At 41.3% G+C, this 18,451-nt stretch overlaps 1 protein-coding gene across 11 annotated transcripts in view; it reads left to right on the forward strand.

Moving 5' to 3' along the window:
• The window catches only part of CAMK2D (calcium/calmodulin dependent protein kinase II delta), a gene marked incomplete at its 3' end in the record, with an annotated part of 146,648 nt that overhangs the window by 92,088 nt on the left and 36,109 nt on the right, over nucleotides 1-18,451 (forward strand). For 6 of the 11 annotated variants that reach the window (XM_081876982.1, XM_081876976.1, XM_081876984.1 and 3 more), the window contains exons 7-14: nucleotides 1,061-1,163; nucleotides 2,354-2,437; nucleotides 3,928-4,022; nucleotides 5,758-5,880; nucleotides 7,560-7,643; nucleotides 9,436-9,478; nucleotides 16,387-16,424; nucleotides 17,835-17,867. In XM_081876982.1, coding sequence (XP_081733108.1) covers nucleotides 1,061-1,163; nucleotides 2,354-2,437; nucleotides 3,928-4,022; nucleotides 5,758-5,880; nucleotides 7,560-7,643; nucleotides 9,436-9,478; nucleotides 16,387-16,424; nucleotides 17,835-17,867 — 603 coding nt within the window. The remainder of the gene's footprint in view (nucleotides 1-1,060; nucleotides 1,164-2,353; nucleotides 2,438-3,927; nucleotides 4,023-5,757; nucleotides 5,881-7,559; nucleotides 7,644-9,435; nucleotides 9,479-16,386; nucleotides 16,425-17,834; nucleotides 17,868-18,451) is intronic. The other 5 variants (XM_081876975.1, XM_081876977.1, XM_081876979.1 and 2 more) reach the window with 1 other exon arrangement.

Consider the following 18,451-nt stretch of genomic DNA (forward strand, 5'->3'; position numbering starts at 1 on the left):
CTTTCCATTTCAGTTTCCGCTGAAAAGAAATCATCATGAAAATTCACCAGCATATTAGGGCAAATTTCTCCTAATAAACACACTTTTGTAAGTAGTTTCCACTGATGCATACGTTTAATAACAAGGAATTTTCCCTAATATGCATTTTGTACGCTATTTTCACAAATGTGTTCCTTTTTTGCACACTTTCTCCTAATACATGCATTTGTTGTAAACATTGATTGGAAAACAGCGCCACAGAATTCAGAGAAGTATAAATTTCAATAGACGGCTGTTTTTCAGTTCTGGAAAGTGTGAATTATGTAGGTTCACCTTCAAATGCGAACTGAATCAAATTTCTTTCCCATCTCTGTGTGTAGCTATATCTCCAATTTGTATTTAATTATGGGTGCAGGGAGAGAGTAACTAGGCTAAGCAGTGAGCAGGAAGAAAAGCTTTATCCCTTCTCTCTCCTGCAATGATCAGGACTAAAATCTTCCTTCCACATGACTATTGGCAGCTGGTAAAGGGAAAAAAACCTTCCCATTGAAGCAATGAGAGGTGGTTGGCTTTTTTTACTAGCCCTCTAAGCTGCCCCAGAGGTGGAGAGAGCAACATTAGGACCCCCTGTAGCTCTGAAGGGTTGGTCATCTGATCCTCTGTGCCTGTAATTAAATGAAAACTTTAGATGTAAGTGCACTCTATGCATTAAGTGTAGCATGTAGTTTGGCCCTGAGCTTTCAATGTGGGCATCTTGTTAACAAAGAGGGATGAAAAGAGCCCTGTGAGGAAGAGTCTTCAGAATCTATCCTGGAACTCTTCTGTTTTGTGTAGATTAAAATAAACTCATATTTGAGCATTTATCAATTTAACAAATTTATAAAACGCTTAGTGGTCCGAGGCAATCAGTGCAATAAACGACAGTAAATGCACAAAATTTAAAAAACAATTAAAATGGTTTTTATAAACTGAAGACTATAACCAAAACAGTCTCTGCATCTTCTTTGTAGGCATTTAAAGAAATGATGACTTACGTGATCTCTCATTTCCCCCCATTCCCTTTCCTCTTCCCTGCATTAAGCCTGAGAACTTGCTCCTAGCTAGCAAGTCAAAGGGAGCAGCGGTAAAACTGGCAGATTTTGGATTGGCTATTGAAGTGCAAGGTGAACAACAGGCTTGGTTTGGTAAGAGAACATTCTGACTTACCCATTTCCTCTCTGTATCTATCCTGCTGTGCCATCTTATTCACATGGAAACTAAGAAGCTGCCTTATATCATTGGCCAGTCTAGTTCAGTATTGTCAACACCGATTGGGAGCAGCTCTCAGGGGTTTTGAGTCAGAGTCCTTTGCAGCTGTACCTGGAGATGCCAGGGATTGAACCTGGAATCTTTTGCATGCAAGGCATGCATTCTCCCACTTCCTCAGGTGGGTGTGTTTTGGGCACTTCCTGTACTTTATCCCTAGTCACCATTCTAGCTGATTTTTCCCTCAAACAGCTCCCCTCCCAACACACCTCCTGAGAAATGCTGAGCATTAAATCTTTTTGTGCACAATCCTCCAGGAAGTTACTAGTGGCTTTTTTTTCCACAGCTCCCATACAGCTGAACCTACTTCACAGGGTTGTTCTGAGGGTAGCATGGGATCTGTACCACCTTCAGTTCAATGGAAGAAGAGCAGGGTACAAATTTAGTAGGCGGTGGTCTCTTATCTTCATTGTCAAAATGAAGTTTTGTGGGCCCAAGACTTGATTACTGTCATTCCCCTTCCCCTTTTATTGGGGCCTATATCTCTTCCATATAATGATACCAGGTCAACCGGGAGTCACTTTGTGAACATGATGATATCAGCCAGGGTAGTAACATCACTGAGGGAAAACCAGATCATCAAAGATGTCTTGGAGTGTGTTGGATCACCTGTCATGTACCGCAGGCCTGATCCTGCAAAATCTCTTTAAGGAGCTCAGCTTACACCTGATTCTCTCTTAGCAATTTGCTGCAACCCTATAGAGCTCCCTCTCCAGGACGCTGGGGGAGGGAGAGCAATTGAGGAAAGATAATTCAGAAATTGGGTGGGGTGCAAGTTCACTTTTCTAGAGGGGCTGAAGGAAGAATACAGGAAGCTTTCTCCCCATGTACCTGTTGAGATTCTCTGAATTCATTTGCCTTTTTCAGAGCTGAAAGCCTGAAATTCATGAGACCGATTCACAAATGCCTATTTCAGAACAAGGAGTAGTAGATCTCTTTCGCTACAGATAGTTAAAGTTGGAAGAGTTGCTGAAAATGCAGTAGACTCACAAATATCTAAAGTATGTTCTAAAAGAGTGACTGATGTTATATGGATCGTTTTACAAGAATGATACTTTCTTTTTTTAAGGTTTTGCTGGTACGCCAGGATATCTTTCCCCGGAGGTACTACGAAAAGATCCCTATGGAAAGCCAGTAGACATGTGGGCGTGTGGTAAGATCTTTTTTATTTCTGGGATTTTCTTTTTCTTCCTTTAAAAGCCTCTGTAAGCGAGCTTTTATATTTCATTGCTTTGCTCCTCCTAAAAACCTCTGCTAGATACTATTTTTTTATAGACCCATTTTTTACGGTATATAACTTTCCAAGACAGTTTACAATAAATCATTGCAATACAATTAAAATCATGTGGACGTGGGCTGGCGTAAATTTGGAGGAGGGGAAGGAGAGATTTGAAGGACATTGGTAGGCAGGAGAATAGAGCTGGCCCCTCTTCCTCCTTCCTGGGCTGGATCAAGAGGCATGGGGAGCTGCATTTGAACCCCATTCCTGCTCTAGGGGGAAAGGGCAGGTACCTTTATTCAGGGGGGATTTGAGTGGAGTAAAGAGATAGTGAAAGGAGAATATAAACAGCCCTTCCGTCAGCAAACGGCTCTGATCTAAATATTAGCCCCATTTCGCATCAACATAGCTCCCGTCCAAATCTGCTTCAAAGTTTTGTTTGCTTTTTTTATAAGCTGGATGATACAGTCGCAGAAAGCTGTGTCAGTTACCTTGAAAAATATTTATTTGAGTCATTTTGACTTAGTTTAATGCTATTGTCACACCACAAAAACGGTCTTGTAGATGTGGAAAAGGTTCAGAAAAGGGCGAACAAAGTTGATCAAGGGGATGGAACGACTCCCCTGTGAGGAAAGGTTGCTGTTTCTGAGGCTTTTTATTTTAGAGTGAAGGCGTGCAAGAGACGGCATTATAGAAACCTATAGAATTATGTGTGGTAAGTAGAAAGTGAACAGAGACAGCGTTTTCTCCCTCTCGCAGTGCTAGAACTCCTGGGCATCCAATGAAGCTGAATGTTGGATGATTCAGGACAAATAAAATAAAGTACAGTGATTAGTTCAAATATGGAACTCGCTGCCAGTGATTACTAACCAACTTGAATGCCTTTGAAAGAGGATTAGACAAATTCATGGAGGATAAGGATTGCCATAACGGCTGTGCTCCGCCTCCAGTTTGGAATCAGTATGCTTCTGAATACCAGCTGCTGGAAAATGCAAGAGGAGAGAGAGAGAGAGCTTGGGTCCTGCTTGTAGGTTTTGCTTGGGCATCTGATTGGCCACTGTGAGATGGTGGACCAGATGGGACATTGGCCTGTTCCTGCAGGCTCTTCTTATATTCAACAACAACAACAACAACTATCTTTATTACGGCCCAGAGACCCAACAAAACATTACAAATCAATACACAGTTCATACAGCCTACCTCCAGGTTAATCAAGCATTTTGTTTAAAATATAGGGCTCATTTGTTCTTGCAATCACCGATAAAAACTTTGCCACTTCCAACGTTCTAGCGTTTGTCCAGTCTTCCAGTAGGAACCTGACATAGTGAGCCTCTGATTTTCCCGGGAACGGCACCAGCAAGGGTAGTATCAGTTCAGCCCTGGCCTGCTCATACTTCATGTGTCCTTATTGTCACCTTCCCCAGGTGTTATCCTCTACATTCTCTTGGTGGGATACCCTCCTTTTTGGGATGAAGATCAGCACAGACTCTACCAACAGATCAAGGCTGGAGCGTATGATGTAATACTTCAATTTCTTGTTTTCTGATGATAGCTCACTATAATATGATAATAGTGGGGATGACAGTGATGCAAAACGGCCAAGTATTAGCTTGTGATTCTAGCATCCAGTCATTCCTGCCTACCATTTTAATATACGAGCAACATTGCACAATTAACTGTTCAGGAACTTTAAAGAACTAACGTATGGGAAAAGCAGCTGTGATGTAACAAGAGAAACCACAAGATTGTATATCCCAGGTGTCTCCCCAACCTTTTTGAGTCCAGGAACACATACAGGGAACAGTCATTTGCACCACAGAATGCCTGTTTCACTGAAGAAAAAATTGGAAGTTCTTATAACTGTCGTGCCCCCCCCCCGACAAAACACCTATACGCCTGCCCCACAGCAAATAAAACACCAGCAGAATAGCCCACCCCACCCCCAAACCAAGTGATCTCTTCACAACCAGACAAATCTCCCTAAAGCCATCAAAGCTCAATTAAAAATAAAAATTGAGAGTGATGGTGGCCTTTGTGGGAGCCATATGGGGTATCTCTGGGTGTTGTCTTGTTCATACGAACAAAGGCTGATTTGATTTCTTTTGGAGGTAAAACAAGGTGTACATTTTCAAAATAATAAATAACTGATGACATAAACAAGGGGTATGGAAGATTTGGTCTTCCTGGTGTTGCTGTACTGCAAATTTCCATGACCCACTGTAAGTGCTGGAGGTAGCTGATGGGAGCTGGAGTGCAAGAACATCTGATTTCTGTTCCCTTTCACAAACAAAACTCCCTCCATGTAGTTCTTAATTCCTTTTTAAATTGTCCCTGTCTCTATTACACACACCTATAACGGATGTTCCTCTCTATACAAACTTGCCCCTCCCCTTTCATTTTCTGGTGCTGCTTACATTTCCTCATTTCATTCTTCAGTTAGATTTGTCACAGATTCCCGCAGCTGTGATCTCTCTTGGTTCGCTTGCAAGTTTGCATATGTGTGCCCGGGACGGAGAATTGTGAAATGAGCCATGCAAGATACCAGCACCGCCTACAGTATATCCATCATACTTTCTCACAGCTCAGAATCCTTGAGTCTGGCAGCTGCAGAAGCGGCAGCCAAAAGACGTTTCAGAATTATGAGATGTTTTCCCCCCCTCCTGCCAAGCTCATTCCTATGCGATGCCCATAGTGATGTGTTTTCAAATGGACAAATGTCTATTCTTCAGCATGATTATCCCTCTTGCTGACTCGGAGGACTCCTTTGTGCAAATTGCCTTTCATAATGTAATAGCCTGCTCTCAGGAGCACAGCCAGCAAACTTAACAGGTGTTTGTGCTTTCCCTGGTGATGTGGCTGCTTGTGGTAATCAACAAGCAAGAATTAGTGGCATTCAGAAGTGGGTTTCCCTTCCCACCTGTCTTAGGAGATTATGCTCACCTGTTCTCCCCAGCACATCCCTTCATATTGCTTGTTGTTGCTTTTTATTTAGATATTTTTAGGCTTTACTGTGCCTCTTGGGGTCGTTTGCATTCTTTTTCTATAATAAAACAAACAGACATAACGTATGTGTTTCAATTAATTTTCTGGGTCCACTCCTATTTTCTACTTCTTTGATTTGATTCAACTTGCTTAGAAATCAGGGGATTTGAAGGCCCAGAAAGCATAGAATAACAGCCATTGAAATTCCTTTCAAATTCTCTGTGTCAAAGAATCTTGATTATGTGTGACATGGGTATGGTTTTTCCCCCAAGTTTCCTTCACCAGAATGGGACACGGTGACCCCAGAAGCCAAAGACCTCATCAACAAAATGCTTACAATCAACCCTGCCAAACGTATCAATGCATCAGAGGCCCTCAAACACCCCTGGATCTGTGTAAGTAGGATTCTACTAGCTGTCTTCTTTGTTCAGAGGGCAAAGTCCAAAACTTGTATCCCATGCCTTTCTATTCCACTTGCAGTAAAATATTTCATGATTTCCTTCCATGAATACCTGAAATCTCAGCTCAACAATGAGCCAGAGTAATGATTAGATTGTTACATTAGCCCAGGGGAGATCTGGGTTCAAGCCCTCATTCAGCCATGAAGTTCATGGTTTGATTGTCACCATCCCTCTTACTCAGCTAACCTCAGAGGGTGGTTGTTGTAATAAAAATGGGATGGGGAAGAACTGAATACACCACTCTGAATTCTGTGGGAGGTAATTTGGATATTAGTATAATAAATAAATACATTTAGAAATCTGATAATTAGAATTGTTGCTGCCCAGTGAGAATCATTTTTATATTAATAGCCAGGGCACCACAATTATAATTAGCATTTTCACCTTAAGGTGAATTATATTGTAATAATAGTCTGTAAATTCAAATAAGGTGTTGAGGGTATGTGTTTCTGGCTCACAGAACACCAGTTTCAATAACTGGAGTTCGGCAGTACCACGAATACTACAGTGGAGCACAAATACCTATCTCACCCTTATACAGTTAGCCCATATTAGCTCTTCCTCCTCACTAAAATGTTAGAGCGGTTGTGAAACATTAGGCTCTAATCAATATATGTGGTGGACATTTGGGAAAGTGACTCAGTTCTGGGAGGAAGTATTTGTTGAAATAAAAGCAATTACTGGACAAAACATCTTTCAGTGTCCAGGGCTGTTGCTGCTCATTTTTCCCCCGAGGCAGATAACATTAACTTACATCTCAAACCTCTAATAAGTTCCCCTTTACTAGCAGGCAGGCTCATAATAATGAGCTGCTGGAAGAACTTAGAGGGTGCTGCTCTGACAAATTGGTACAATAAAGTATGGCAAATAGCACTTGTTGGAAAAATGGACTAATAAAATAAAATTGGCACAAGGTTTAAGGCACAAATGCTTTTTTTGTAATTCAGTGGTATGGCTTTAGTGTACATATGGCTAAAAAATGAACAGGGGACTCCCTTCACATTATAAAACCTTTTGGTTAAATTAAGCTGCTTACCACTTTCTATACAAATGGTAATTTGGGATAAGAATTTAGTATGTTATTTTGCATGTATTGCCTAAGCACCATCTTCTGGTGAACCCACAAGGACCCTGAGATTATAATCTGATGCCTTTATTTGTTTGCCTCTCCCATAAAAACCCCTCACAAATCCTTAACCTCACTTACCTGGGAGTCATTTCCATTGAATTCTATAGGACTTACTTCTGATTAAGCCTGGTTTAAATCCTGTTTAAATACAGTTCGTTATATTGAAGAGCCAACCACTTTCATTTAAACACTTCAGACTCTAAAGTTTAGATATGAGGACCTTGCACTGATATCTGATCATCTTAAAAGATTATTGTTGTTAAAGCAGGGCAATTGTGGGGTTGTTTTTGTTTTATTTAGTTGCAGAGCCAATCAAATGGTGGGAGGAGCCTTGTCATTTTCATCAAGGGCTCCAGAGTTGCCACTGGCATCTGGAAGTAGCTCCAGAAAACATTGTTCATGGAGATTGTTAATACTGAATAAATTTGCAAATCTGGTTGCATGCACCAAAACACTTCTCTCCCCCCCCCCCCTTTTTCTTCAGCAACGTTCTACTGTGGCTTCTATGATGCACAGACAGGAGACTGTAGACTGCCTGAAGAAATTCAATGCAAGAAGGAAACTTAAGGTAAGGAAGCAAGTTTCCCCCCAGACCTCCTGCTAGTTGAGAAACTGAAAGCATATAGTTAGTGTCTCTTAAAAGCAGCAGGTATTCATTAGCTGAGTGTCTGTATTCTCTATGGCTGCTTCTCCCTCTCTCATACATGACAGTAACGTTTCCCTAATATTGCACCTCTTTCCCCCTTGAGTTCTCTCCTACCACCAAACAGTTTCTTGGGGGGGGGGGGTTGGAGGGGTGGAACGTTTCAAAAACAAAAGCCCTCTCACAAATCAAGTTCTCAGTAAACGACAGACTGGGAATGTTTATACATACTAACTGCATATGCATACTTCAGCTTGCAACATTTGACTTACCATCATTCTGATCCAGTACTTCCAGTATATTTGCTCCCCTCCCCTCTGAACTGTCCAGGAATGTTCCATAGATCATTTCCAAACATTAAAGAAAACAGAGGACCTCCTGCTCATACAGAGTTCCTCCCACTTCAGAGTCCTTGCAAAGATTTCAGTTAGCGACCGCACCTCTGTTCAGTGGCGTAGCGTGGGGGTGCAGGGGGGTCCGGCCGCACCAGGCGCAACATCTGGGGGGGGGCGCTCGCCGCCTCCGGAGTCACCGAAGAGCCTTGGGCGCAGGCTGTAGCAGAGCCCCATGTCTCGCGGAACTGACGAGCTGTGCGCGTCCGGGCTGAAGGCGTCCGGCAGGCAGCAGCTCTCAGCGCTCGCCGCGGTCCCCGCGCGTCAGGGCCGTGGAGGGCGCGCCAGGCAGCCCCTCCTCACAGCCCCGCTGCCGCCGCTGCTGCCGCCGCTGCTGGGCCATGTTGCATTTTCCTCGCCTCTCTGCTCTCCTCCTCCGGGCAAGCGGCGTCGTTTGGGCGGCAGCGCCAGTGGCAACTTGCCTCAGATCACCTGACACGGACCCGCCGCCGTGGCTACCTTACCGTAAATACCCCAGCCCAGGCAGCAGCAAGAAGAAGCTGGCAGCGGCGGCAGGTTAGGGGTTAGGGGCGCAAATTACTTGCCTTGCCCCGGGTTAGGGGGCGCAAATTACTTGCCTTGCCCCGGGTGCTGACAACCCACGCTACGCCGCTGCCTCTGTTCCATGAGTCCTGTTGTAGAATGAACGAGAGAGCGCCTGTTTGCACACCTCCACTCCACATTAATGATGATGCAGGGTTTTCTTTCAATAAAGTCTAAAGTGATTAACAAAGGATTTTAACTTCTCTTTTTAAAAGAGAAAAACAACCTACATATTTAGAAAATTGTATTATTCAGTATTATTATTTTTAAAAAAATTTTTTGGAGAGCATTGCAAATAGTTTTGAACAGGCCTGTGTTCCTTGAGGCAATCTATCCTTTACACATTTTATGCGCCCTCTATTTATGCTTCAGGCAAGCAGCCAATACTGTATTGTTTCATTGAGATTTTAGCATGGGCTACAGTTCTGCCTGCCCATTTTGTAAAACTGAATTGCATCCTGGTCTTGGTTTTAATGTAGGAAATTGATTCCAGTATTTTGAACTGTTTTTATTGTCACTTTGATTATTTTGATTATTGTGTGTGTGTGTGTGTGTGTGTGTGTGTGTAAGCTTTTGAGTTTATCTCATAAAGAAAGGCTGGGTATAAATTTTAAAATAAAGAAGCATGTTACATAGTCACATGGGCCATTTAAACCTTTCAAATGTAGGGAATTTTATCCAACAGCAGGCCTCTGTGTGTTTGAAATAAGAGAGAGATCCTTTTGCTTATCTTCAGAAATACTGTAGAGATTATTGACTTACTATGTTGAATGTCTTTTTAGGGTGCCATTTTGACAACTATGCTGGCTACAAGAAATTTCTCAGGTATGTTCAGTACACTGTGTGACACCATATTGCTAATTGCTGAGATGTGGTATATGTTCCTGTGGTACATCAAAATTCGTTCATCTTTGCATGTGTCCAGATGCCATATTTGTTTAATGCACATCTGTTTGTTTTGCATTGGCTAAGTAAGATTGGAGTGAAATGAAACTTCTTAAGTGGGCATCTTGTTAATTCCATCCTTCATCTCTGGTCATTTCTCACTGTCTTTCATTTTATAGTAGTTAGACATGGTTATTAGATCCGCTGGCATTGTTTACAACAACCTTCCCCGACCTGGTGCCCTCCACAAGTTTTGGGCTAGAGCTTCCAACATCCTTGACAGTTGGCCATGCCAGATGGGGCTAATGGGAGTTGTAGCCCAAAACATCTGGAGGGCATCAGATTCAAAACGATGACTTGAAACCATGAAGACTTTATACCGTAACGAGTTCTCTTCTGTTTGGCATATAGCTATTCTGATCCCAAGTAGAAATGCTAGAGATACCTGGAAGTCCTTATTGAAACCTTTTCTGTCAAATAGCAGGTCAACTTGCATTTTGTTGATTCCGGTCTACTTGATTTTTAGCTGGAATTCCCCTCATTTTTAAGGGCAGATTATGGCCGCATTTACATGTTTTGTTTTATAAGGACCTCCCGTTTGGCAGCCAATGCCGGTTGAGGAACCCAAAAATTATAACTTTAAAGATGGTTTGGAAAGTGAAAGTTGAAGACTTGCTAGTCCAGTTCAACCTTTCAAATAACTTTTCTACATGATATTCTCATACTAATTTGCAAAGACGTATATCACTTGAGGATAATATAAAATGCAAAACCTAGGTGATATATAGATAGAAACATAGATAGAATCTAGAGAGCAATCTCCAACAAAATATCTTGCCACCATTTGTTGAATTTGCCACTGCAGACAGTGCCCGATTACCAAATAGGGAAAGTAGGCACCTATGGGCCCAATACCTTTGTCTCTGTAATATAATTCATTAATTTATGATTAGCCTATCACATTTTAAACTATGGCAGAACTCTTGAGATAAATGGTGTCAAATTTAACACCTACCACTTTCAGCTGAGCATCAAAGTGAAGAAGTAAAGACTTCTAGCTGAAACCAGGCTATAATAGCAAATTATTCAGGTTAGTGAAAACCCAAACAGATAGCAAATAGCCCTCAAACTATCTTTTCATGGATATAACAAGTACTGAACCAGGATGCAGTTGTGACAGAGTTAAGTACTTTACAAATTTAAAAGTGAATGGGAGAGTTTACACTGGTAATAGGAGAAATTAAAAGGCATCGCTCTTGTCAAGTACACAGCCTAGCCTCTCTGTTATACGCTAGGATAACAACAAACTACCAAGAACTGTGTTAATTTCCATGTAATAATCAAGTGCAAATGAACTGAGTATTCTTCAGGTCCAATTGTTGCCACAAAAGTTTTGATTTTGCAGCAAGAGGTGTTAACCTTACCTTTTTGTGGCTGTTCATGCCCACTGCTTGTGGGAAATGATTAAAATGGTAGTGTGGAATCTAATGAATGTTTTTATGAAACTGCCACACCCACCCGCTTAACCTTAGTTAAACTAACTATCTTCTCAACAAAAATAGATTTAAAGATGTGTCTGGTCACCTGCAATGGTTGTTGTTCAGCATCCTATATCCACTGTAATTTTCTCTCCTTTTTTGTAACCTTACCCAGAACAAAGAATAATTTTAATATATTACTCCATTCATCCATTCCTGAATTGACCCTGTTCTGTTCTTTCCGTTCTTCTTGAGTGGCACTTGTCTACTGTGGTTAATTTAAGAAAAGGTGCCATCCAGGGGAATCTAATTTTGATTTTTGTTGTTGCATCGCATGCCTTTTTGGGGAGTAAATTGTCCATAATGATGTATCTATAAAAGTGTTTTATTTATTTATTTCCTTTTTTTGTTGTTCTTCCTGTAATGTGGAATGTATGTTTCTTGTGAGGTAAGCCCCCTCGGGAGCTGAAAGGAATGTTTTTATCTTCATTCTCCCAAACAATGTGCTGCCTGTCCCAAATCACTCTTGTTTTTTGGTTCGCTGTGTCTGGATGGAACTGGGTGTTATAGCAGTCCCGTGACGTTATCACGCTGTGAGTTTCCGGCCTTCTCTGCTCCATTTCATTGGCTACTGCTTGTGGGGGCAAGGGAACTTTCAGTGGGTATGAAATCATGGCATACTTTGTAGTACTAGATGTTACTGGGGAGAGAAAGAGAGAGGAGACACAAAGATGCTGTTTTTCACAACAGTCATATGACTCTAATAACATCCAGTTCCAGCCTCAATTCCGTTTCTTTGGGTTAGCTGATATATAAGTAGGACATTATTTAAATTCATGACATTTTTACTATGAAAAATTGGCAAAAATGCAGGTCTTTTTTGTTGTTCTCAATGGTTATTAGGGAATATACTTAATTGAAATTGGTCTGTTGTGAAACAAGTCTTTCATTGTAACTATCTTCTACAGGTTCAAATGAATGGTTACAATATGCTCAGTGTAAATCACCACTTTGTATATTTTAATACTGTAGCATCAAATATATCTCTTTTGGCCGAAATAATCCTGTGAGATAAGTTAAAACGAGAGTTAGTTTCCTAATTCAGATATCCATTTCCTAGTTTGCTAAACCATAGTTTAGTAACTGGGAATGAGCGTCAGAACTCCCCTTCCCTCCCTTGTCCCTTCCCTTCCTTGGCATGCCAATACTGTATAGCTTAAAACTACATCTTCCCATTATTTCTGGAACAATGTGATAGCGTGCAGCATCAGGATATTTACCCACAGTTTGCACATGGTTTAAGATGGTGGTAGGTAAGCTGACATTAAAACACAGTTCCCCATTTTGGCTATAAAGGAGAACTGTGGTTAAAGCTAACCTGGATCTTCACACCAAGGAATGTGGGAGACAAGGGTGGAGCATGTTGTCCTGATGTTCCTTCCTGGTTGCTAAAGTGTGTTTTCGCTAGCTGGGAAATGTATATCTGAACTAAGCCAGTGATTGGTTCAAAGCCCAGCCCAGTGGCTTTTGTAGCTGAGATTAATTATGAACTTTTGGTTGGATATATTTTACTCACTGCCCCATAGTATTTATTACAGCAGAAGGGGTGAATTCCAAATTTATGGCTGTCATAGTTGTTCTGTTGATATACAATGAAATATAACCCAAAGAACTTTCAAAAGCCAATCCTACATGTGCTCATTACATCTAAGCCAATATGCCACAAGTTCACTAAGCTTAGTTACTAGCAAAGTTGTCATTCTTTTCATTTGTGCTTTTATCCCTGAATTGTTTTTAATGTTTAAAAATGTGTGCTCCAGTTGTACTGATTGCTGCTGCAGCATAGTGCCACAAATGGCTGTGACATTTCAAGGATATTGCCTCATTGTTTGCAGCAGATATTTCGCCCTAATGGTTGACAGTTGGGTTGCTGCTTCATTCTCAGATAAAGGACTTATTCTTTAAATGTATGTTGTATCACTGTAGTGGAATTGTAAATACGATAAATAAACACCATGGCTTTCTGTATGTATGGGAAAGAGCTTGTGCAGCACATTATGCTCTGCTATTTCCCACATGAGGTAATGGGTGATGCAAGCAACATGTGTGTACGATTGTTCATTATTTTTTCTTCAAAAAGAGGGCTATATTAATTGGAAAATGAACTTGCGGGTTGTTCACGAAGACTAGAGGTGGGGAACCTTAAATCTGGGTGCTGAATACAGTCCTCCAAGCCTATGTAGCCCTTTTCCAGGCCAGCACCATCCCTAACTGACCCTTCTTCACACCCTCTTTGAGTATTTCTGCCAGATTGGAATGAGGCCTTGAACTCTGATCATTCTTCTTTTCCCCTGGATGGAGGACAAATGGGAGTGTGTGAGTGTGTGTAGAAACTAGCCTACTCTGCAAAGGTAAAAAATTCATTGATTGATCTGCCCACATTTGCCTGTGGTCCACCCACCACTGATATGTGACCCCTGGAGCAGAGTGGTCCAACTTTTCATACCAAGTAGGCCACAAGAGTACTTAGATATGGAACCTGTGGGCTGCACACTGCCTTGTCACCTGGTGCGAAGGGGAGAGTGAGCCCAAAATTTGATGCCTCCCTAGCCCTCCTTCTGCCTTCCCAAAGCCAGCTAAGCAAGGTGTCCTTCTTTGGGAAGGAAGCATAAGGCTCTGGCAGGGTCCTAGAGCCCCCCACCTTGTCCCCACAGCTGGGAAAGCACAGACTTGGCTTTGGGAAGAAGGTTGGAGGACTCTAGGAACCTGTCAGAGCCCCCACACCTCCTTTCCAAAGCCCAGCACCTTGTTTACCAGGCTTTGGGAAGGCAGCGCAAGAACTGCAGGGAGGGGGCTCAAATGTTGCCAAGGGCCACCAAAAAGGCATTGAGGGCCACATGCTGAACTGCCCTGCCTGGAGGCAATGTGGCCCTCAGGCTGGGAAGAGTTCCCCACTCCTGATGGAGATCTATGTAGGTATAGTACCCTACATAAGCATAGCAGATATTTCCTTGTGTATGCAGTGGTGTCTCCATCACCATGCACAGGACTCCATCTGGTAAGATGCCAAACAGATACTCAGTTTCCCTGTTTTCTATTTAGAGCACAGTAAAATATCTGCATGGGCAATCCTTTCACTTGTACCAAGATGGTTATATTTGCATTGATAATATTGTGCAATTTCCTCAAAATATATTGTGAAAGATATAGTTCCAAATGCATTTATAATTTAGAAAATTGTTTCCTTTATGATTATCAACATCATACTTTCACACATGTGTATTATTCTGAACCACCTTAATTTAAAAGGAAGTGATGATATCTGTCTAAATATTGCAAAATTTTAATGGCAGTTGGGTTTAAATTCTTAATGATAATCTGACCCTAGTCTTTTCCACGCTGCTTCTATTGGGGCAAATTCCTTGTGTGCACAAAGCCACAGTAAGATAGATGTGACAACCAAAGAAGAGGGAAATAAATGATATTGTGTATCTGCAGAGTATTCCTGCTTCTGGCTCTCTTACTAAAAAAACAAACTGCTGAGCACCATCCAGGAGAAATTGTTTACAATTTATAGCATGGTCATATGTATGAAAAATATATATGCTTAAATCAATGAAAAGTTTCATCGGATAACAGCTGAGGTTTCATTGAAGGCAGTGGGATTAAAATGTTTAGTCTTTTTAATTTCAGCTACAGTACGCTTTACAGGCAAATTGTTGGAAACAAATCAATGCACCAAACATTCTCTCTTTCTTTTAACTACACAATGGCCCCAGGTATGACACATGATATTAGTCCATCCTTGGAACCTGATGTTTTTCCTCAGATGCTCAGTACTGCAACTTGGATGCATTTTTCTTGGGCTTTTTCCAGTATTCTATCAAATATATTTATCCGTAGCATTGTTGTTCTTATAAACCAATCTACAATTAGTAAAGATTGGTTGGACCTAGGTGTTATGAGACAAATGGTTCAGTTGGTAGAGCATGAGAAACTTAATTTCATGGTCATGGGTTCAAACCCCACATTGGGCAAAAGATTCCTGCAATGCAGGGAGTTGGATTAAATTACCCTTGTGGTCCCTTCCAACTCTACAATTCTATGAACTAAAAATGTACCAGTCCTTTTTTTGTAACAAAGCATCTCAAAATAGTAGTAAATGGTCCACTTGTTTGCAGCACCTAGGCTTTAAGACTCACTGCACCTGTAACATGATAATCTGCTGGTCTTCCAGATACCTTTCACAGGTAGATGTTTCAGTGCATGTGTTTTAAACTGCTGAAAGGCAGTGACTAACTGTTATTTCTCCTTCATCTCTATGCCAAAAAAAATTCTTGGAATATAACAGTTTTGTCTTCCAGAGAGGTTGTTACCTGTTCCAGGTCTGCATGAATGATCTAGAGATCTAATAGTCAATATTACCTCTTTGTGGAGGTTTTAATGCTCTACACTCAGCAATAAAAATCTTACTGGTATTATAGGCATCTATACTTAACAATTTGAAAGCACGTCAAAGTGCAGGTAGATAAATAGGTACCGCTCCGGCGGGAAGGTAAATGGCATTTCCATGCACTGCTCTGATTTTGCCAGAAGCGGCTTAGTCATGCTGGCCACATGACCTGGAAAAACTGTCTGCGGACAAACGTCGGCTCCCTTGGCCAGTAAAGCGAGATGAGCACCGCAACCCCAGAGTCATTTGCGACTGGACTTAACTGTCAGTAGTCCTTTACTTTTTTATACTTAATATGTTGTTGTTATTTAGTCATTTAGTCATGGCCGACTCTTTGTGACCCCATGGACCACAGCACGCCAGGCACTCCTGTCTTCCACTGCCTCCCGCAGTTTGGTCAAACTCATGTTGGTAGCTTTGAGAACACTGTCCAACCATCTCGTCCTCTGTCGTCCCCTTCTCCTTGTGCCCTCCATCTTTCCCAACATCAGGGTCTTTTCCAGGGAGTCTTCTCTTCTCATGAGGGGCCAAAGTATTGGAGTCTCAGCTTCAGGATCTGTCCTTCCAGTGAGCACTCAGGGTTGATTTCCTTCAGAATGGATAGGTTTGATCTTCTTGCAGTCCATGGGATTCTCAAGAGTCTCCTCCAGCACCATAATTCAAAAGCATCAATTCTTCGGCTTCTTTATGGTCCAGCTCTCACTTCCATACATCACTACTTAATATAGATACAAGCAAATATTTAAAACAAAGACAACAGCAAGGCAGAATATAAAAATGGTATGGTAAGATGTTTTAAATGTGATGATAAATGCAAAAGGTAGAAGGGAAAAAATACACCCAATTTGTTCATTTGTTTTGTTTCATTGATTTTGAATTACATTGGCTGACATTGTTTATTTCCTTTCAATTTATAGCAGCCAAGAGTTTACTGAAGAAACCTGATGGAGTGAAGGTAGGCTACAAATACTGAGGTCATCTAACGATACGTCTCATTTACTTTTCATTACCATGTGACTTTCCAAATTCTCTTTACTTTGGCACCGAAATAACTGGTCCTCTTCCTTTAGGGTTTGCTTTTTAAGAAAAAGAAAATATATATGCTTGAATAAACTTAAGTCACTGCTTTGCAGCTGATCATGGACCAGCCATTTGGGAAGGCAGCCTCCATGTGTCCTTGGCATTCCATTTGTCAGAAGGTTATACCTCAGGGGTTGGCAGCCCTTGAGCTGGGTTCTGCCAGCAGTAGTTGGTGTGCTTTGGCGGAAGTCAGTGCGTAAGTTTACACCGAATAAAAGATGTCCGTAAGAAGCAGAACAATCTTGTAGTTTTCCTGTGTGATTTAGAGTTTCTAAACTTGGGTGACCTCAGAATTCCATGATAGGACAGAAGCTCTGTAAATTAAAGATTATGGGTAAATACTTTGCAAAATAGCCAGGGAAAAGCTGGAGGGGGGTGGGAAGGGATATTTCTTCTTCCCAGAAGGACTTGTAAACACAAGATAAAGCAATCCAGCTAATATTAGAAAATGTAACTTCCATTTCTTCTATTTTGCAAGTTTTCATTGAAATATGTATTTGACCTCAGCTTTTATCTTTGCAACTTTTTCTTGAAGTTTGTTACTTACCTTTAAATATCTAATTCACTGTATATTTCTCTTGGACTCATTACATGAATACCCTTTCATAATTCACTTAAAGGCACCCTAATCACTTAGGTCCAACTTATCTTTTTCAAAACCAGCCATTGGCAACCTATTGCTTCCATGGACCATGCACAATTTCCAAGATTAACTGGACCTATTTCAATATATTGCTTGAATCACTGAGGAGAATACAGGGTTTCATCTCCACTGCCTTCAGTAAATTGGGCACTTTACAAAAGGACATTATCCAAAGTCAACCTGGTCCTTTCCAGTGTTCCTAACTGGGTAATTTCAATAGGGTAACTTACCTAAAATGTGGTCTAATTCAGACAGCTTGTTTCATTCAGTACTAAGGTCTTGTATGTCTGTAACTATCTCTGTCAAAATTGGTCTGTTTAAACAGTAATGCTAAGTATAATTGTTGCCAACACTTTGCTAGTACCACTACACTTATGGGGGTCTTCTTTGCTGTGTGTTCAGGACTCTGTTTTGCGTTTGTGTTTGCAGTCCTATGAAGTGGCGGGTGGAGAGTGTGCATCTTATCAAAGTATTTGTTTTCACAATTTTTCTCATGCAGGAGATCCCACTCCCATCCTGAATACCTGTATATTAGGCTGTTCTTAGAACAAACAAACAATATACTGTTCTCCATGCATTGATACCTCAAATCCAACCAGTCACATTTTCTTCTTTTCCTTTCCCTCTGACTGGTCAAATCAGAAAAGGAAGTCAAGTTCGAGTGTTCAGATGATGGTGAGGATCTTTATCTGCCAGATTTTTCCTCCTGTGAAATGTTCACACTTAAGAGATGAAATTCTTGCATTTAGGTCTGTTGACGTAGCAAAAGGAAGCTGCAATACTTTTAAAATACAGGCTTGTAACTTCTGCATCAGTTCAGTGTAACATGACATCCTGAATTAATTGCTATCAGTTCTTCCAGAGCCAAGGTCACAGACGAGGGTGAGAAACCTGTGTCCTTCCAGGTGTTGCTGCACCTCAGTTCCCATCAGCTCTTGCCAGCGTGGCCAGTGGCCAGGGATGATGGAATTTGTAGTCCATCAGCATTTGGAGACCACAGATTCTGCACCCATCTCATAGACCATGCAAATATCAGTGCAAAGTAGATGCAGCAATGGCCAGTGCAACTCTTCCGCTGCAATATCATAGTTAATCAAAAAACCTTCTGTATAGTCATTGTGATCTTCTGGTATTAAACGTAGATGAGATTTCTGAAAATGTAAGAACATGATAGGGCTGTCCCTTCAATTATATGTTGAGGTGTTTGTAATATGAAAACTGAGTTATTGCTCAAGCCAGTGCCCAGTTCCTGTGAGTAT

The sequence above is a fragment of the Podarcis erhardii genome (genome assembly GCF_964252035.2).
Source record: "Podarcis erhardii genome assembly, chromosome: 9".
In the NCBI taxonomy this organism is placed as follows: domain Eukaryota; kingdom Metazoa; phylum Chordata; class Lepidosauria; order Squamata; family Lacertidae; genus Podarcis; species Podarcis erhardii.